We start from the raw sequence: 22,343 nt of genomic DNA, 5'->3' as shown, positions 1-22,343 counted from the left end.
TGGTGATGGTGGTTGGTAGGTTTAATTGCTTCGACTTCCCTTTGGCATGTTCTCCATCTGGTGTTGACGCAATTTTTATGATTGATTCTTCCAATTTTGAAGTTTCTAATTTGCTTTTGACATTTTCTAATTATTGGATCTACTGATGTCTTTGGGGAGTCTTGCTGTTTGTACATATTGTATGCTTATCCTGTGGTCTGGCTGCATTCCCTATTGGCCCCCTATTGGTGTGTTGTTTTTGCAGTATTTCCATACAACACAGTCGTTGTGCAAAGGTAAAATATAGTTCTTATCTAAAAAAATCTGGAAGCGCTACGGTATAGAGTATATACAGTAGAGTATTTTCCATTCCCATTGTCTCTTTTTAACATTGACTTGCTACAACTTGCGTATTTTTCAATGCCCATTCTGCGAGTACTTATTTGAGAAAATAATAACAATCACTTATTGATACTGCATAATGCATTATTTTGTTAATTAATGAAAATTGATTGTTGTAAGACTGAAAAAAGATATAACGTATATACTGTATACCGCGGACCTAGGACTTTTCAGAAACAAACTATACTTTACCGTTTAGTTGTATTTTTGAAAAGAGGTTTTGAAAAGTTATCCGCTTTCTTTCAGCTGTGTCTTTGTTATCAATTGTCTCATTATGGAATGTTGGATTATTTTCCAAGTGTGATGAGCTCATTATTCTAGCTTTCTGGTGGATATGTGAAATTGATTCGAATACAAGCAGTCATTGGAGAAAGTCCATACTAAAGTTTACTTATCCCACCTACATGTAAGTTACCATTCGAGTATCTAGAAACTATACAATAGGAACCCGGTATAATCTTTCAACATAATCAGAATGAGTGGTGATGAAGAAAGTCTAGAAGGCAAAGAAGAAAGCAATAAGAAGAGATGGTGAGCGAATAGTGTTGTACATGTAGATATTAGAAGTTTGTCTATCTCTGCAGTGTATCTCCGGTGGGGTGGTTAGCTTGTGTAGATAAATGGTTCATTTTCAGAAAAAAAAGAGGAAAAAAGTTAAATAAATTGTGAAACTTTAATGCTTCGATTAAAAATAAATTTTTTATTGTGTTAGTACTTATTATTAGTATGCCATATGTTGTTGCGTCTAGTAAAATATTGAGAGTTGGTTTGTGTGAGCCGATGTATAGTAACTTTAAGATATTGAGATTGGATTTTACTGAAGGTGTGAAATTCTTTCAGCTCTTGTTTGTGTTCAAGAGATTGCCAGTTGCTACTTATCATTTTAACGAAAATATAATTAAGTCTACTAAAGCCATATATGTTCATATAAAAGCCTTATGATTAATTTTCTCTAATAATCCAATTAACTAAGTATTTTAGATCAGGATACCATATCTCTGACGCGTATCCATTATAGGCAAGCAAATATCAAATTAGCAGTTCACTTAGCTAGAGAGAAAGCGTCTTTGAATATCAAAAGGGGTGGCATTTAATTCCTCAACAGTATTGTTTATAAATCCAGTAAAGTCTGAAATATAGCTTGATATGGTATGCTTAATATAACAATCAATCAGCTGATAGTGTTATTCTTTAAGGAAATATTGAACTTATGGGGAACTACATTTATTATCATATCTCTTAAAGAAAGTGTGCAGCAAACTTGTAGACAACCAGTTTTATCCTAAAATTCTCTCCTATACTAGTTGAGCACATTTGTAAATGTTCAGAGACATTCTCAAACAGTTTGAGGGAGTAGTTCGTTGTGAGGTAAAAGAGAATGCAGCCTTCTGTTGAAGATATAATTTATAGTTATTCGTTTTAAATTTGCTTTCAGGGATGCATAGGCCAAAGGTCAAACGGATTAGAGCCCACACTATCTGTGACAAGGTAAGACGTCATTGTATAAATCATAGTTAATAATCACAGCACGCTTCTGCTGACATAAGCACAGCCTTCGGTCAAGGTGGCTCATTTCATGAAACACAACTGGAGACCGAAAGGACTATCTATTTTGCAAGATTTGTCCTTACTACTTTACTGTAAAGCCTAGTTCCCATATACGTCGCAAAGCAAAGGCAACAACACCACAGGCTATTAGCGGTGAAATGGGAACTTACGCACCGGGTACTGCCGGTAGTTGCCGGCGGCAACGCAGTAGTTTAGTGCTGTTCAAAGTTCGCAAAAGGCCGCAAGCAAAAACCTTCCCAAAATGCACTGTACAGTGAAGGTCACCATTATAGAAGCGGCATAGCGAGCAAACATTTTATTTGATTTATGCAGCTTTTATGTGAGCAGATGCTGTCGACCCTAGCGTCGCAAGGGCTTTGCTACGCAAGTTACCGTTAAGTTTGATATGGGAACCAGGCTTTAGAGGCTAGATTTTTATTAACAAGTTTGCCTTTGCTCAGTTTTTTCCATTGTGTGCATGTCGTATACCTCACAATGACATCCATTTGGAAACACTTGGATGGAAATATTATTGATTGTTGTTCATAGATTTTATGCCTGGTTTGTTGTAGGTTTACTGTGTATCACTGGCCATACAACAAGCATCAGCTTGAGAATGACTATCATAGAATAGCATATCTATGGTTCAGTGTGGAACTTGCGACAAGTGATACCACAGGAGATGTATAACACTCTAGCCAACAGATATCATCACCTTTCCACTAACAAATTAACTGATGATTATTTCTGTAGCCCTATATTAACAAGGGCATTGAAACATATTACATATTGTACTCTGTTTTATATACTCACTGACAATAAGTTTACCTTGTGTTCTATGTCTATTGTAAATGGTGATGACACACATTGTGTAGTGCATGCACACCTATTGTGAACAGGTAACAGATACCCTGTGTTGTAGACATACTGTCAATTGCTACAAGTATTACTGTGCATTACACATACAGTGTTACTTTGTGTTGTATACGGACAATGAACATATATCACAGACTCTGTTTCGTTGTAAACCTACTGTTATTAATGAGTATCACATAGTCTTTTTGCGTTACAAAATGTTGCTTTTGTGTGTTGAAACAACATTGTGAAGAGTTATCACATACTTTGTATTGCTTTACACCTACTACTGTTTAGTAATAAGTTACCAACTAATGCAGTAAATACAACATACATAGTAGTTTTGTGTTACAAAATAAAGGGAGCTCCTTTACATTCAGAAACCTGTTAAACCTATTGTTTAGACCAGTACATGGAGCCAGACACGCATTTTTTGTTTAATTTTCAACATCTTTTTCTAAAATTAGAAGTCGTAACAAGAATAGTGTCCGCTATAAAATAAACAACAATCAATTAACATCATAAGACAATATTAGTAACAGTGAATTTCAATTCAGCTTGCGTTATTTTGCGATGATAGCGTTTACTAACATCTACGGTATCTATAACAACTATGATGACCAGCGAGTCAACTAAAGGAACCGCTGTAACAGGAAACGGTCTTTTTCCAATACTATAATACTCTTCTATTCCTTATTATCTCCCCTGCCGTTCGCAAATGGCAAATACTAACAAATGGCGCACCGGTCTTCGATTCAACAGACCGGTGCGGTTAAGAAAAAGGCAAAGAGGTAGAGAAAAATAGCTAGAGGTTACCGATACCACTACTCTATTAAATTACGTAGAATTTCTATATGCTATCGAAAAGCGATTGCGAACTACTCTATTAATTCAATAACAGCTCTATTTCTTTTCCTGTAAACTTCGGCTTTTGTTTTCGTACCATAGTAACCGAACTGTTCATTTTGCCCTGTAAAGAAAATTGGTTTTCACGCAATGAGTTCAGAGGGCACCGTCCAGTCTAAAACTAAAGTATTAATAACATTTCAGAATGACCCAGTGGCACCAGAAAGATTCATTCAGCCAACACCCTCGCATGAAAGAGTAAGTGACATGTTAATAATAAACAACTGGGATTTTACGCACTTTACTAACATCTTAGCGTTGTTTGTGATTGTTTTAATTTAGTTGCAGATGACACTCTGATTTACCAACTTGTCAACAACACAACTGATGAAAATCGTTTTCAAAAAAACATTGATTCACTGCAACAATGGGCAGATAAATGGAAAATGAACTTCAATGCAACTAAGTGTCACGTTATCGGCTTTAACAACAGTAGAGTAATACCAAAATACACTCTTGGTGATCAAGTTCTAGACCATGTGGAAAATACACATTATCTTGGTGTTTAGTTACAATCTAACCTAAGATTTGACAAGCATATTTATAAATAAAAAACATTAGTTGCAAAGCGACAACTAGGCATGATAAAAAAAGCCTTATACTGGGCTCCACAATCTGCTCGGTTGCTGGCATACAAGTCACTTTGTTGTCCACATCTTGAATATGCTGCATAAATATGGGATCCGGCTCTAAAAAACACATAGCAGATTTAGAAGCTGTTCAAAATCAAGATGTACGTTTTATAAGCCAGCTTAAATGACGAGAAAATGTTAGTGAAGCGAAAAAAAGCTTGGTCTTGAGCTACTACAAAAGAGATGTCGCGACATCAGACTACGACTTTCAATGAGGAGACTTAGTAAAGAGGATAAGCATTCGGCACTGAACAGTTCATACGACCAACTAATTAACCAATCCGAGTCTCACACATACCTGCCAACTCTCACGCATTAGGCGTGAGACTCGCGCAATCACCCCAAAGAAAAAATGAAAATGCGTGAGATTTTTGCCCCAATTTCCACAACTTTATATATACTATCATTGATACATCAACTGCCCCAAAACCAAATCTCACGCATTGCCCCACTCTTGGGTTGGCAGGTCTGGTCTCACAATCAAACTCGAGCGAACAGTAAAGGACTACCATCATCCGTACATGCCACTAAAAGTGAATACTTTAACAGCTTTCTACCTAGATCCATAAGAGATATTAAAAATCATACAAATAACCACTCAGCTAAAACACTATAAACTTATATAGCAAGCTAAGCTTGCACTACTGACTAACATTAAACTCAATTACTCGGAAATTTAAAACCATTGCCAAAATAAGTTAAATCATATGAGGCACACTACTTCCACATTAAGTGGTTTAGTGTGAAGACAACTATGAGGTAATATGAGGCAGTTAAGCGGTTCAATATTGCACCATTTTAGTTTGTGCATATTTATAGTTAGTTCCTATTAGGACATTCCACAAAAAACGTGTTTGGGTTATCGTAGTTATTTTTCGTTTATCATCTAGACCTTTTCGATGGGGAAGGGTGTTGTGTTAGTAATTGATAGAGCTGGACTATCATTTCAATTACTCCACAACATCGTGGGAATGGCTCAGTTTATTATCAAACACAGATGGGCTGCTTCAAGTTGTTATTGCTAATAGCTCTTAGGTAAGGTCTGGTCTTGATTTTTGACGGGGCGGGTCGCTCGGTTTCATTTCCGAGGGTACACACTGTTTTAATCAATTTATCTTGTTGAATAATGTAACTAAGATCTTACAGTTAAACTTCCCAGAAGCTGCACTCTATAACTACAGTTTGAAAGAAAATGAGATTTTTAAGATAAAAAAAATATCAAGGGGTTTTCAAATAGCCCTATGTTTATTCTAAGAACAAGGTACACATATAGTAGTTATACTTTTAGACTAAATTATAAGAATAGAAAGTAAATGTCTGAGACTTAAAAGATAGTCACCCTCTTGTTCTCTCGATAATTGATTCATCGGCTTGCTCTGCTCACACATATGTTGCCATGATGAAACTGTGCTGAAAGAGTGAATAATATGAGTGGGCATTCATCCTTTTATATTGGTTCAGACTTGGCCTCAGTGGCTAGGAGTGGAACTATGTGTTTCAGGTGTTTTGTTGTGGATCTTGTAGTTTTTGGGGTTTCTGACTACTTCTTGTTGTTTTACTTCAGCGAAGATTTCAACATATATATAATCTTTAATCATATTATTAGATCTGGTCTAGATCAGTACCAGATGCGGATCTTGATATCACATGGCACGAGTTGGTGATGTTTGGGCTAAAAATAAAATCTTTTGGTGATTCTCTGAGATTTACTTATGCCAAGTTCTGAATGTCCTAACAATACAATGGGTAGGTTGAATCTAGAAGTTGGCTTGTAATGGTGATCATCACATCTCCAGAATTTGTTGATGCTGTAACTGTGCCAATCCGCTTTTGCAATGGTGCTGTGACTTGTTATTCTCTTTGTGTCTATCTGTACATGGCTGATATCAGATATAACAAAGGAAGGATCTTCTGATGGTCTGTAATTTCCTTTCTTCTTTACTAAAGTGTCTTTGAAAGAAGCTGTTAATTTAGTCTAAATTTTCTAGTGGTGAGTGGTAAGAAATTGAAAAGATAAGGATGAGTGTTTCATGTAAAGGCTTTTGTACCAAATCTTATTGGTGCATTGGTAACGATTGATAACGATTGGTAACGATCTCAATAACATAAATATATAAATCATATGAATCATTTAGACTTGGGAACTTATCACGATGTTTAATAATTTTGAAAAGTATGTTTCTACGGGCACTAGTTCTCCTGTCTTTTAGCAAAGTTAGATTTAATCTTTCTCTTTCTACTGTCATTGAAATATTTCTCCCCTTTGCATTTTCAATAAACGTGATATCCTGTGACTGAATTCATTTAAGCATATCTACAGCTATGTGCCTTACTCTGTATGGATCCCAAGCTTCCATTGAATATTCCAGTAGCGGTCTACATAAGGAGATGTATGCTACATGCTTTACTTTTGGGGAGTTGGAAGTAGTACATGTTTTATCTATCCAAGCACCTTAGATGCCTTTTACATACTGTTTCAATATGCACATCCAATGCAATATTCCTACTGATATTCATAGCTCAAAGGTTGATCACACAGTGATAATTTTTTAGCATATCTTTTCCAAACGCTATCACATGTGATTTTAGAAAATTGAACTGCATCTTCCATTTCTCTGCCCCTGTATTAAGTCTATTAAGCTTATTTTAAATTTCTATGCACTCCTGTTTTGATTTAATATCACAGTGAAGCAAGACATAGTCGGCATAAAGCCTGATTTTTGAATGTTTAATCATAGTAACTACTGTATGTCGTGTACGTATAAGATAAACAACGCTGGATGCAACATAGTCATAACGAAATCAGGAGTAATGATGCTGCTTATGCAGTAAACTCTAGAGCCAGTGTTAGCAAAGAGCGCTGTTGTGGTTGTAATCAATAGAAATGAATTATCCTATTGATTGTTGTGGTGAATTGAGGAGAGATTATGTTATACACAATTAATCCGAATCCACATACAACAGTGTTGAAATTGTTTTGTCATCTTATTCTATTTTGATTAGTTTGTCTAGTTTGACCACTTTTGCTTAGCTTGTGGGAATTACATTGATTATTACGGGTTCAGGTAGGCCTACTAGGGAAAGTGTTAAGCTAGTGTAAGCAATATTTACCAGTTGAAGATACTTCTTAATTTTAAGTCAAACAATTAAAATACACAACTAATAACATTTTAAAACAATAATAAGTTTAAAATAGCCAATAAAAGTTACACCCTTACTAAAATGGTCATCCATGTTCTTTGCTCAGTCTCGTATGGTTGCGAGTCTTGACAGTTAAACCAGAGTTTTGATAGTCAATAGGTAGGGAGGCTCAAAAGCTTAGATAGTAAAGGAGAAAAGGTTCAGCAGATGATGAAGAGAAGGCTCAGTAGATGATGAAGAAAAGGCTCCGCAGGCAGAGGAAAGAACCTCAGCGGGCAGAGGGGAAAGAGACTGTCATTGAAGATGTTCTCTTCATATGTGTCTCTGTTAGCCTGCGCGGTGTTTAGGCACTCAGGTTCTGTTTTTGATGTTGTGTACTGTTAGTATTTTACCTGACTTGTCTTAAGTATGACATGAGAGTGTGCTAATTGAAAATAATGACTAGCTCCAGTTATTTTGGTCTTGTCTGGTGAAGGCCTAAATTCTTTGGGCAGTTTTTTGGCATGTCAGTTGATGTCTTTTTCCTGATGGGTTACTTCTACTGGAAGTTTCTAATATGCTTGTAGATTGGTATATGACGACTGTTATTATGATGGTTCTCTGATGTACCAGGTGTTTTTGTTCATTGTAATATTCTGTATATCTCCGGTGGTTCAGGCATTGCTTCTTTCTGGCATCTGTATTACATTTAGCTAATATTTTCACACAACACAGTTACCCAACAACAGATGGAGAATGTTTATGTGCTTATTACCACTCCGCAAAGAGATCCTTACTTTATGTAGTTAATTATATTAGCACCTAGATAAGAACTAATCGCGATTAGTTACTGTTATGATCAATCTATCTTGATGATTGATTTAACCAAAATCTATCGTTCAACCATTTTACAAGTGAGCAATGGCTACTATAGTCCCAAAAGAGAATTATTAAGGGTAAGAATGTTATTTGGTTTTTCCAAGACCTTATATTTATTTTTTGAACAGGAAAACAGATATAATAGTTATACTTTTAGACTATAGAATATAAAAATAGAAAAGTAAATGTCTGAGACTTAAAATATGGTCACACTCTGTTTCTCTCGGGAATTGACTCCGCGGCGTGTTCAGCTGACACGTTTGTCTGCCGGGATGAAGCTGTGTTGAAAGGAATTAGGAATATGAGTAAATATTCCTTCTTTTATACTTACTCAGTGTTACCCTTAGGGTCCAAGAGTGAAATTATATGTCTAAGGTCTAAGATTGTGAATTTTGGGGTTTTAGGGGGTTCTTGGCTACTTCCCGGTGTTTTTCATCAGTTGAGATTTTATCATATTATGTCCTCATGATTGTATTATTATCATCATTTCGTGGCTATCAAAACTTACAATGGATCGAGACTCATAACTCCTCTTCTATTGCACATAAAAAGCCAGCTTTGGCTGCAAATGGTGCAATAGGCATTTGGTGCAATTTTGAGTGCAAATGCAACATTTTTAAATATAGTTAGAAGATTAAAATATGACTTTGAATTTTTAAAAAAATTAAAAATTGAAAGTTTTAACAAACTGCAATGATGGCTATAAGATCATTGTAGGTTAATTGCAAGCAATAGATATAAAATGGGAGAAATATTTCTCAGCTTACAATGCATATTTATTTAGAGATCTACAACAAGTTTGAGATGAGTTACAGCTGATTTTTTGCATGCAAAAGGGTTAATGTTGCTCCGCCCAAAGGAGAGTGCAAAATACAGCAGGTGACATTCGGTTTGCCCGTAATAGGGTTAAATTTAATTTTCCAAAATTCTAACAAGCTATTTGAAAAATACCCCGCTACTCTGTATTTGAACGTCATTTCTGATAAAACACCAGTAGGGGAAAGGTTGAAAAATAAAGCGCCACGGCATTCAAATAAAGGTTTTACGGTATACATCGAAATTGACGGTATGTAATCTATAATTATAAGTCTTTTTTTATGCAAGGCATTACCAAATGAGTATCTTGTTAGTATCTCATGATGCAAGTTATTATCATCTGGGTGTTGGTAGGTGTTGCTGATAGGAAGTTCAGTTAGGCATGGATTTTAAATTGCACTATTTGAGAGTTAATCTTTGGTTTTCATCTGGGATTTAATTATCAGCTTTTGGTGATTATCTAAAATTTTCTCAGGCAAAGTATTCGATGTTGTGGTTGTAAAATGGGTGGATTCAAAAGGTTGACTTGCAACAAAATTCACATTACAGTTATTTGATATCAAAAGATTCACCATGTCTTACTCTGTTGTGTTGTAGGTGCAAAATATGTGGGAATGTGATTACAAGCTCTTAAAAGCTAAAAAATGAATGGTTAATCGCAGCCACACGAGACCGCCATAGTTTGGATTCTCTTTCCAAAACGGCTCAAATGTGACCTAATTGTGGTAGATGGTTTCTGTTTACACTTTCATGCAACCTTTTTTGTCGAAATATTTTCACAAATATACTTCACGTATTCAATAAAACCATGTCTATTGTTCTTATGCGTCTGTTTTATCATCATTGTAATGCTGTCACTTTTAGCAGTGATATCTTATAACTTAGAGTGAAAATTCATTTAATTTTTTAACCTTACCTCGAAGGAGTACATATCATTGTCTGATAATCATGACGAGCCTGTTGGTCACCTGTGATAATCGAAAAGTGCTGCAAAAATTATTTGCGAAGTATTGGGTCACTTGATCAGATTACGACTTGACGATTAGTTCAAGCCGAAACAAAACTGTAAAGTAGCGAGCATCTATATTTGATACGGGGTCTTCGGTAAAACCCGAAGTGTTTGTCATAAACTAGTGCTACGATAAGTTTATATTGAGCTTTTTATTGGCCTTTCAATTCACGTGAGAACATCACGTGACAAGACAATAACCAAACTGTCATGGCTACGTCAGAGAAATAAACGGATTCCAATCTATGGCGGCTTTTCGTTTTTGTGTTTCTAAGAGCTTGTAATCACATTCCCACATATTTTGCACCTACACACAACAGAGTAAGACATGGTGAATCTTTTATACCAAATAACTGTAATGTGAATTTTGTTGCAAGTCAACCTTTAATTAAGGTCTGGGAGCTGACTTATAATGGTGATTATTTCATCTCTGGTGCCTGTGGATGTTGTATGCGTGGGGATGTTTCATTAAATGACTGTTATGTGTGTTAACTTGTTTTTCTGTTCTAACTGGATATATTTAGTAGCAGATATGACAGACCAGTAAATATACATGTAAGCAATAGGCTTGTGAACTAGATATATCTCTAGTGGTCACAATAGACATAACAATTCTTGATTATTGCTTATTAATAGTAAATATGATTTTATGATTTATGTACTCTTTTCTCTCTCATGGAAATAATTTTCAGCAACCAATTTAGATCTGAAGAAATAAAATTTTATTGAGATACTCTCAATTCAGAAAAATAATTATGCATATACACTGATAAGGTTAGCTGACATTAAGCATTTTGAGGCAGGAGGGGCTTATTTCAGTTCAGTTGTGTACATATTGTGGAGTATCCAGCTATCGGCCGAGGTATATTTCTGTAATAACATAGTATGATATAATCATTAAAAACCGTATATACATAATTCTGAAACACATAAAGCATGGTTTCATTGTAATGGTTCCATTAAAAAATGAATACTCTGTATTAATGCTGTGTTTAATATTAGATCATTTTGTGTTGTAAGATTTATTGAGCATTAGCAATTTATATTAGTCAATCTTGTGGTCCCAATAAATCTTGTTTTACATAAAAATATTCTATCTTTTCTACTTGACATCAATGTGGGCCACTGCCTTCTCTGCATTTCCAATGAGATGTCATCATATTATTTATGTTCATATTTTAAGTTCATCTAAAAGTTTTTTTATTTATTTTGTCAGCTTGTCAGTTAATGATTTATTAAATTGAATCCCTTTTTCAGAAGCGTAGTCCATTAAGCAAAAACTAAAATAGAAAATTCTTCTGGCAGAACATGAGGCATTCTTTAGAATTCTTACTAGCATATATAGTGTGGCATTTGCTTTTTTGGTTTTAATTCTAATATGGTCATTATATATAAGGGATTGACACAATTTGACTCCTAAATACAACAAATAGAAAATTCTAAAAACAGTCTACAAAATCTGAGTGTAATAGGGGGGTACCCTTCAAATGATAGGGTGTATGAGTAGCTATGGGTAGCATTGAAATGTGTGTGTATTTACTTATCTTAAAGCATAACCGCCACGTACAACTTTTGTTTTTTCTAGGTAGACCAGACACGCTGATTCCGATTTTGTACTCAAAATAAAGATTGTTCCACTAACTTTTAAAGTCATGAAGGCTTTTTTAAAGCGTTTCCATACTGGTCTTGAAAACAACACAATCGGCACAACATGCTCCATCCATAAATATGTGACGTAGCCTAACTTTTTTAGGAACGAAGTTAGGGATGCTTAGTCCGATTTAGATTGATAGAGATGGGTGTCTTAAAACTCATTATTATCTAAATTCAGCCTTCAAAATAATCTCAGCCGTTTATGAAAGGTAGATAAACTATTTAAAATTGCTCGTAGCTTGTTACAAGATGTTTAATAGACTGACCGCCGAGAAAAATGAGCTCAAACAAGTGTGATTTATCACAAGCATTACATTTTTAAATATGCCATGTTAAATAGCTAATCTACCTTTCAGCAAAAACTGATATTGTTTTGATGACTGACTTTAGGTAATAATAGGTTTTAAGACATCCATCCCTATTATTCAAAATCGCACTAAACATCCCTAACTTCCGTTCCTAAAAAGCTAGGCTACGTCACATATTTATGGGCGGACCTTGTGTCGATCGTGTGGTTTTCGAGACCGTCATTAAAACGCCGTACAAAAGCCTTGATCACTCTGAAAGTTAGTGGACCAATCTTTATTTTGAGTACAAAATCGGAATCGCTGATTTACCTAGAAAATATGATAAAAATTGTATGTGACAGTTATGGTTTAAAGCTCAGTACTCAATTGCTAGCTCACTGTTCTATTCTGTTTAATTGATCATATAGAGTCATGCTATCCGACTGACAGGTAGTTAATCAATAAACAATTACATCATCTAAAAGCAGGTGTTTTCATAACTAATTCACATTGGAAGGTCATTAATATACATTAGGAACAGCAAAGGTTTTGGCACAGAACCATTCTATAGCACCTGATGTTACCTGAGTAGACACAGTAACAATCGTTTATAGATTCTTGGAGCAATTATTAGGTCTTTATCAATAAGCCAGTGTTTGTTCCAGTTGACCAATTTGTCATTTAGACCATAACTTCGTAACTTATATACTAATTTGCAATGATGAACTTTATCGAAGACTACTATAATTGAATGAAATAATGTGAACTTGTGTTCTAAAGTTGTTAGATTGCGTTTGGTGACTTGGGTCTGTCAGAGTGTGTATCAAATGTGACTCACAGTTATGATTTTTCCGAAACCCATGCTGACACTCCGTCAGCCCTCGATTATTGTAAACAAACCTTAAAACGTTTATTTGAATGCCATGACACTCTATTTATCAACCCTTCTCTTAGAGTGACACTTTATTAGAGGTGACGTTCAAATGAAAGGTGTTGATTTATTTTTCATACTCAAACAACAAATGCAGTATACAATGCAATGCCAATACACAATACAATGCCAATATACAATGCAAGGGTACAATACAAAGCCAATATACAATACAATGCCAATATACAATAAAATTTCAATATACAATGTCAATATACAATACAAAGGTGAAATAAACAGTACAAGTATAAACTTACACTAATGTAAGTGCGTTTCTTAGCATGTCTTTTAAAAGCCTTACACTTTGGTGGCTTGCGAGATTGAGTTACAATGGTTGGTAAGCTCTGAGATTATGGTGACAGAGTGGCAAGAATAGATGTTATTGTATATCTTCAATTTCTACCCTGCATGTCTTTGAAATTGTTGCTAGTTATGATGTTGCAGTAATAATAAATTGGAGAAGGGGTTTCCAATGTCATAAGTTATTAGGTTAGATTCAAACATGTAGCTTATGTAGATGAGATATTTGAGTCTCTGCGGCATCCTTCTTTGCCATCACTTGAGTTCTTTATCGCTGTAGGGTTTGTGTGATGGTGATGGTCACATCTACAAGTTTATGTCCATAACTGTCTTGAGTAATCATCTAATGTCAATTCTAGTCTCAATATTATTATGTAGAATGAGCAATTTTAGCCAGTCAGCCTGACCTGTATTGCTTTCAACCAGCCACTTGTGTTTTTTAGTGATTTGCTGTATATAAGGATTGTGTGCTCTTGATAATCTATTTAATAAACTTCACTATTCATTTATTGACACTCTATTAATTGATATATTGGCGGACTAGTTGGAATGGAACACTAGTTGAATCTGCTCTTGTCACTCTTTATCAACTGTCGTACAGATCAGCCAACGTCTCAAAGTGGCAGTCACTAGTGGTTTCAGGAGGCGATTAGTTGGTTTTGCTCGTTATTACTTTAGGTGGCATATGTGTGGTCTGCAGCAGTGAACCATAACAGCGGTGAACCATGGTGAACCATTTAAGTATTCTAAAGCACTTATAAAATCTATAAAATCATTTATTGTTGTTATGCCATACTTTGCATAGCTTCAGTCAAGTCTTTTATGTTATGGTGAATTAATTTGGCAGTTGGTGTCTATGCTAAAGACGAATCAAGTAGATGATGAAAAAGAAGTATACAATATACCAGTTTCTCGCAGGGTACTAGAGCATCTAACGCCACAAGAAATTGGAGACTTGAAAGTCATATTTGATGGTTTTGATGTCAATTCTGATGGGTAAGGGTCACCATGTGTTATGGTTTTAAAGTAAATGGAAAGCTCATTTAACTTTGCAGTTTATATATTACACACTTGAACAATACACAGTTTATATATTACACACTTGAACAACACACAGTTTATATATTACACACTTGAACAATACACAGTTTATATATTACACACTTGAACAACACACAGTTTATATATTACACACATGAACAACACACAGTTTATATATTACACACTTGAACAATACACAGTTTATATATTACACACTTGAACAATACATAATTTATATATTACACACATGAACAATACACAGTTTATATATTACGCACTTGAACAACACACAGTTTATATATTACACACATGAACAACCCACAGTTTATATATTACACACATGAACAACACACAGTTTATATATTACACACATGAACAACACACAGTTTATATATTACACACTTGAACAACACAGTTTTTTGATTTTGCTGGGATAATGTATCAATAATTTCTTTTATAGTAGGATGCTAGCTTACCCTCCTTATACTATTGTCTCATGGTCTCCATGTTAGATGAACGTTTTTGGGGGAACTCTTAGTGCAAGCCACTTTTAGGACCCTACACTGATTTTTATTTATAAGGCAGCTTTGTGGATAAATGCATGATATTGCTCTCCGTAATCACAATTACAAAATCAAATTGCAAAAAAATAGTAAACATATCATTGTTACATTATTTCCATAAAAGGCTTATATTTAAACCTGTGTATATCTGTTTTATAAATATGATATGCTTCCAAAAAGTATTGTCATTTTCTCTTTAGCTCTCTGCCAGTGTCAGCAAAATTTACATATTGTTTAACCTTTTGCATAGACTGCTGCCAATGCTTGACGTTCGGAGGGCTCTCGTGTCTCTAGGATTCAAAGTCAGCAAAGGAGAAGTTCGGAATCTGATCGCAGATGCTGATTTAGGTGCCAGCAATGGGTAAACAACTGACTACGATAAGTCTCTATAAGCTATAAGTTTTTCCAAAGGAAAAAAGTAGTAGTTATTGCAGAGTTTTGTCAGACGTTGCATTATAAACCTGTTATTGCAGTGACTTCATGCAGCCTTTTAATACTTTGTTTGCTATGTGTGTGAATCGGTTGTTTTAGTGAGACAAACTTCAACATGTTCCTCGAGTTTGTCATCGACAAGCAAGGAGACTCTAAGGATAGCGTAGATGAGCTGGAGAAGACATTTAAGCAGTTTGATATCGGTAAGTTTGATATCAGTAAGTTTGATATCGGTGAGTTTGATATCGGTAAGTTTGATATCGGTGAGTTTGATATCGGTAAGTTTGATATCGGTAAGTTTGATATCGGTAAGTTTGATATCGGTGAGTTTGATATCGGTAAGTTTGATATCGATAAGTTTGATATCGGTAAGTTTGATATCGGTAAGTTTGATATCGGTGAGTTTGATATCGGTGAGTTTGATATCGGTAAGTTTGATATCGGTAAGTTTGATATCGGTAAGTTTGATATCGGTAAGTTTGATATCGGTAAGTTTGATATCGGTAAGTTTGATATCGGTAAGTTTGATATCGGTGAGTTTGATATCGGTGAGTTTGATATCGGTGAGTTTGATATCGGTAAGTTTGATATCGGTGAGTTTGATATCGGTGAGTTTGATATCGGTGAGTTTGATATCGGTGAGTTTGATATCGGTGAGTTTGATATCAGTAAGTTTGATATCGGTGAGTTTGATATCGGTGAGTTTGATATCGGTAAGTTTGATATCGGTGAGTTTGATATCGGTGAGTTTGATATCGGTAAGTTTGATATCGGTGAGTTTGATATCGGTAAGTTTGATATCGGTAAGTGAGCACAAACCTACAATTACATTATTAGCCCTTCTTCTATGCTCGCTTGTTGCAACTTCGATTATCAACTCTGATCGATAGTGATTGTTGCAGGAAAATTATTGCAGATATTTTCTTAGCATTTTTGAAGTTTTTCATGAGAAACAATCACCTATAGTGATGAGGAAGTAGTTGTAGATATATATAACTTTGTATTAGCATTGGTAGAAAAAAGCAAAAACTGAAAAGACAGAAATCGGGAATTATTGAGTGAATTGAACGGATGTGTTTTAAAATTTGATAATCTAATAGTATTGCTAAGGAGTCAGGATATTGAATTGTAGGTTATAGTGACAAAGTTCATAAACTGAAGCGTATGATGGTGGATGTACCATGGAAGGAGAAATATAAATATTCTGGGCATAGTTTATGCAGGATTTTGAAAGCTGTAAGACAAATGAGGAAAGGAGCAAGTTTGGGATGATGCAATATCTTCTAAGATGTAGTTCACCGTGGGCCAAATATGACAGATTCATTATTATATTATAGAACTTCATTAAAGAATAGAGAAAGCATAATATTTTTATGCTTTATTATTTATCTTGAGGTGTTGACTGATGTTCTAAAAAACTAATCAAGGAGATTGACCAACCAGAAACTGAGATATAGCCAGCCAAACACAGGTCTACCAAAAAACATAAGTGTTTTGGTAATCATCAATATATGACGTATGAAATCGACTTGTGTGCCATTGGTCAATTAAGCCAACTAATGCGCTCTCCTATAACAATCACGGCGTTTTAATTGGTTTAATCCCTGGGAGTATAGAACAATCAAATTGGGCCTAACAATCATTGCTCTGAGAATTCCGAACCAGTCCCTTTGACGTGTAGATTAGTTTTAGAATAAAATAATTACACGCATCTATTATTTCGCAACATTCTGCTATCACTTTCTACAAATTATATTAGTTACATCATTTATTCTATCTGCAGTTATATTATTATTTTGTATAATATGCATTATGATTATTATATTAATCATAAAAATAATCATAGATAAGATAATAGATCAATAGAAAAATCAAATCAAAAGTTATCGTTTTCTTTTCTTACAGCAAGAGCAGCACGGTCAAGTTATTCTTTTTAAGATTATGGCTGTAGTGACCTTACAGTCTGTTAATAGTGACGATAATCATGAAAATCAACTGAATGCTGCAGTAAATACACAATAGAAAAATGATGAATGAACAAAAATTCACATTCTCATTTCTTATTCTAAACGAACTGCAATCGCGGATGTCGCATATAGACTATACACGCGCCGTTCGTTGAACAGAGGATCTTCGGAGCATATCCGTGGAGATCGAGTTAAAATTTGAAGCACAATAGTCAAAATCTGCTCTTCTGTTTTGAAAAATCACGGCGAGGGGTTGTGGGCAAATGCCTTTACCACACAATGTTTGCTTGATTTTCCTGAGAAACCAGAGCTAGTCTGTAAATTATTTACTATCGCGAGAAGCGTTTCACATCTCGTAGCCAAAACAATCATTATACGTAACGGCGGTAAGGGTGCACAACTCCGGCACATGAACATTAAGTCGATTTTATACATCACAGTTTTCGGGATTTTCAAAGGGTTTTCCTCTGATTCTTTATTAGGTAGACCTGTGTTTGGCTGGCTATATCTCAGCTTCTAGGGGGTCAATCTCCTTGATTCATTTTTTAGAACATCAGTCAACACCTCAAGATAACTAATAAAGCATAATAATATTATGCTTTCTCTATTCTTTAACATGAAATCTGAAATGTTTCACCAAATGTTAATATAAACTTTGTTAATCTAAAGGTGCATGTGGTTGCTGTACGAGAAATGCTAATCTGGTAATACGTATATGGCTAGACTATGTAATACTCTGTTAAAGTTTGTTAGTTGCACAGTTATGAGGCTGGATGTGAGATGAACCTCACAATAGTTAAAGTGATATGGAAGGTAGTAACTTGTTTTAATGCAAGAAGAGCAAGGATGCCTTTGCTTTTCCGTTATGTAGCCCTCTTTGGTACACACCCGAAATATATTTTCCTGGTTAGGGGAGACAGTGAGCAATTGTTGAGCCCTACATGGACCCATAAACATGAGCTATCCTATGTATGCCCCTTCCATGATTGACACAGTGACTACTTAATAAAATATATCACCTGCTAATACATCCAGTGAAAGTATATTCCACATTCCCTGATAGCATCAGCTGTATAGCAAGGGGTCACTTATCATAGACTAAAACATGAAATATTAAAAAAACATTTCAGTCATGTTTGAAAAAATGCCCACACATAACCGTTATCAACGAGCCAGCTATGCTTTGGATAATGTGTACAATCGCACATTAATTACCGTCAAAACTAACATAATTTCTTTACAATTGTGAAGTAGATGTCCAGGGGTCTTAATGCCAGACATGTACCCAACTTGTGTAAAATTCCTGATCATCCTAGCAAGCAAATAGCGGTTTCGCTAGACGTTTTTGTCATGTATCGTTGTCGGAAGTGGTTGGGTTTGTAGGAGACCCAGTTCAAAGTAGGCGTAGTGTGACTCATAAACGTCTATAAAAATGCAACGGACATGTGTAGAGCTGATTGTAATATGACTGATTGGTGTCATATAAAACAGAATGACAGGGAAATAAAGTTTTAATGTAATAAAAAGGTATTGTATTGGTTTGCCCACCGACCTTGGAATTCTAGTGATTGATTGGATGTGCTGGGAAAACGATTGCGCAAATAGCCAGTTTTCATTTTTATGTTGATTTTTTCTCGGATCCACAAAAAGTCGGGGCTTTGAGACGGGACGTACAATAAAATTTCTATGACTGACTTAACACTAGATTCAATTCTAATGCTAGTGTTCTTTGTTGTTACACGGGATTATGGATATGCAGGGTAATCACCGTATTTTGTAGAACATTCTGGAAAGTTATCAGTTGCAAGTCTTAGAGCTCTCTGTCAACAAAATGAATTGGCGCTGAAGGATACAGAGATAATGGACATGGTATGATGCTGAATCGCTGTCTAGTTGCTTAAAAGTTTAAAGGTTCATTAGGTTTCTCCCAGTGTGATACTTGATTATGCAGGAGTGTGATGGTGAGCTTTGCTCTGTGCCTGAATCATTTCACTGTCTGTACTACTCAGTCTCACTGTCTGTACTAATCAGTCTCACTCTCTGTACTAATCAGTCTCACTCTCTGTACTAGTCAGTCACACTATCTGTACCAGTCAGTCTACTCTCTGTACTAGTCAGTCACACTATCTGTACCAGTCAGTCTACTCTCTGTACTAGTCAGTATCACTGTCTGTACTAGTCAGTATCACTGTCTGTACTAGTCAGTCTCACTGTTTGTACTAGTCAGTATCACTATCTGTACTAGTCAGTTTCACTGTCTGTACTAGTCAGTCTCACTGTCTGTACTAGTCAATCTCACTGTCTGTACTAGTCAGTCTCACTGTCTGTACTAGTCAGTCTCACTGTCTGTACTAGTCAGTCTCACTGTCTGTACTAGTCAGTCTCACTGTCTGTACTAGTCAGTCTCACTGTCTGTACTAGTCAGTCTCACTGTCTGTACTAGTCAGTCTCACTGTTTGTACTAGTCAGTGTCACTATCTGTACTAGTCAGTATCACTGTCTGTACTAGTCAGTCTCACTGTCTGTACTAGTCAGTCTCACTGTCTGTACTAGTCAGTCTCACTGTCTGTACTAGTCAGTCTCACTGTCTGTACTAGTCAGTCTCACTGTTTGTACTAGTCAGTGTCACTATCTGTACTAGTCAGTATCACTGTCTGTACTAGTCAGTCTCACTGTCTGTACTAGTCAGTCTCACTGTTTGTACTAGTCAGTGTCACTATCTGTACTAGTCAGTATCACTGTCTGTACTAATCAGTATCACTGTCTGTACTAGTCAGTATCACTGTCTGTACTAGTCGATCACTGTCTGTACTAGTCAGTATCACTGTCTGTACTAATCAGTTTCACTGTTTGTACTAATCAGTCTCACTCTCTGTACTAGTCAGTATCACTGTCTGTACTAGTCGATCACTGTCTGTACTAATCAGTTTCACTGTTTGTACTAATCAGTCTCACTGTCTGTACTAGTCAGTATCACTGTTTGTACTAGTCAGTATCACTGTCTGTACTAGTCAGTATCACTGTTTGTACTAGTCAGTCTCACTGTCTGTACAAGTCAGTCACGTATGTATAGTACATGTACATAGTTTGTCGTAAGTATGTAGCTATTCGTAAGTATATAGTTTATCATAAGCTATTCGTAAGTATAGAGTTTATCATAAGCTATTCGTAAGTATAGAGTTTATCATAAGCTATTCGTAAGTATATAGTTTATCATAAGCTATTTGTAAGTATATAGTTTATCATAAGCTATTCGTAAGTATATAGTTTATCATAAGCTATTCGTAAGTATATAGTTCGTTATAAGCTATTCGTAAGTATATAGTTCGTTATAAGCTATTCGTAAGTATATAGTTCGTTATAAGCTATTCGTAAGTATATAGTTTGTTATAAGCTATTCGTAAGTATAATGTTTCTCAATATAGTGAACGTTAGTCACAAGCTACCAACTTGCATCTGTCCAATAGGATGGTTAAAGGTCACTCGCTGTTTATAGGTGAGAGAAGCTGACAAGAATGGAGATGGAACAGTAGACAGACAAGAATTTATAAACATAATGATGAAGACCAACTTGTTTGCGTAGTGAGGACTGATGCCCGTAGAGATGAAGTAGTTATATGCTGCAGTGCTTTCTCCGCTCCACCACAATATTCACAATATCTTTTATCACTTATTCTGCTACTTTTAAGTGGGATCAATGATGTTACCTACAAGTCCGAAGTTAGGAAGCAAAGCGTGACATTCTCTGTTCATGTTGAAGAGATAGAGCAATGCACTGATCTATGCTGGTGCTTGAGCTATTACGTTAAAGGATAAAGTATATGTCTGTGACAAGTGTGGAGGTTTATAGTCGCAATTGCACTATTGAAGATGAATGTTTGCAAATATAATATTTTTGTCATGTCTATAGGAGACTAAATAACTCATTGTATAAAATGTTTCTAGAATTAATGTTTTAAAGTATATATCATATTAGTATATATTGTCTTTAAGTATTATTATTATGTTATTATATTGTACATATAGTTTTTAGAATTCAAATTGGAATGCTGCCGGCATTCCATTGAATGTAGCAAAAGGGAAAAGAAATAGATTTACCTGAATGGTAAAAAGGTAAAGACAAAGATCGCAGTGACTCGCAGTTCAGTAAAGCCAATAAAGACCGGCTGGAAACAGTTGAGAGCATCTATTTTCATTAGCAAAATCTATATATATATATTTATATATGTATATGTGTATATATATATACATATATATATATATATATGTACATATAACTACACAAGGTACAAACAGCTCACTAAACATTTTGGACAACTTTTGCATAAAAAGATTGCCTGAAAAGAGTCATTTGAGTAATGCATGAGCGGAAGGTTGAGACATTCGTCCTAAAAACTATTGGTTAGTTTCAACAGTTTCCTTCCTACTAGAGGCTAAACAAGTGGAGTTTGTGCATCAGTTTTTTTTTGAATAAGAATAGCTACAAACAACAGTCAAAATTGACAAGCGGAGATAGCTACAAAGAGCAAGTCACCAGCAACAGAACGACAGTACGCTATAGAGACAAGTAGAGACGAAAAAGACAGACTAACTTGTTACTTATCATTTATATGAACTTTCAAACTAATAAATTGGAATCACGTTATATAATGATCGACTTGTTATTACAGTACCATTTTATTTGGTCAGTTTTGTTATCGCATAAACCATGTTTTTTATTTGTCAAGTTATTAGAACTTTGTGGTTTATTATTTATAGATATATACATATCTATCATTATACATATGTAGTTTAAGGTCTTCTATCATTAATAGCGTTTCTTCACTGTAATAATCATGACATGCTGAAAAACCCACAGAGAACCTTTTGGCTATTTTAAATGAGATCATTTTAGATGAGATCATTATGGTTATAATAGGTCATACTAGATGAGTTCATCTTATTAAAAATAGGTCACACTAGATGTGATGAGAAGATGTGGAAACCGTTTCATATGTTTTGGTTAAGTTTGCCAGCAAGAAGT

The 22,343-nt window shown here is 35.2% G+C and overlaps 1 protein-coding gene across 2 annotated transcripts; it reads left to right on the top strand.

Annotated features, from left to right (window-relative positions):
- The first annotated feature begins 3,760 nt into the window (after nt 1-3,760).
- Nucleotides 3,761-21,353, top strand: LOC137408667 (uncharacterized). 2 transcript variants are annotated; one of them, XM_068095249.1, is made up of 6 exons: nt 3,761-3,888; nt 14,165-14,313; nt 15,172-15,282; nt 15,453-15,556; nt 19,101-19,189; nt 20,817-21,353. In XM_068095249.1, exons 1-6 carry the CDS (start codon nt 3,781-3,783, stop codon nt 20,901-20,903), a joined length of 648 nt encoding a protein of 215 aa, XP_067951350.1. In that variant the 5' UTR covers nt 3,761-3,780; the 3' UTR covers nt 20,904-21,353. The 2 variants fall into 2 exon arrangements, with proteins under 2 accessions (XP_067951350.1, XP_067951351.1); XM_068095250.1 differs by lacking the exon at nt 14,165-14,313.
- The last annotated feature ends 990 nt before the right edge of the window (nt 21,354-22,343 follow it).

Source organism: Watersipora subatra, chromosome 11 (assembly GCF_963576615.1).
Source record: "Watersipora subatra chromosome 11, tzWatSuba1.1, whole genome shotgun sequence".
NCBI classification, from domain to species: domain Eukaryota; kingdom Metazoa; phylum Bryozoa; class Gymnolaemata; order Cheilostomatida; family Watersiporidae; genus Watersipora; species Watersipora subatra.
The sequence above is the reverse complement of the archived record's forward strand: the minus strand, read 5'-3'. Positions and strand labels throughout refer to the sequence as shown.

Excerpts from the sequence above, each read along its gene's own strand:
- LOC137408667 (XM_068095249.1), top strand. The coding sequence starts at position 3,781 with ATGAGTTCAGAGGGCACCGTCCAGTCTAAAACTAAAGTATTAATAACA. Across the intron at positions 15,283-15,452 it reads GATTTAGGTGCCAGCAATGG|TGAGACAAACTTCAACATGT; the intron begins GTAAACAACTGA and ends CGGTTGTTTTAG. Across the intron at positions 19,190-20,816 it reads ATACAGAGATAATGGACATG|GTGAGAGAAGCTGACAAGAA; the intron begins GTATGATGCTGA and ends CGCTGTTTATAG.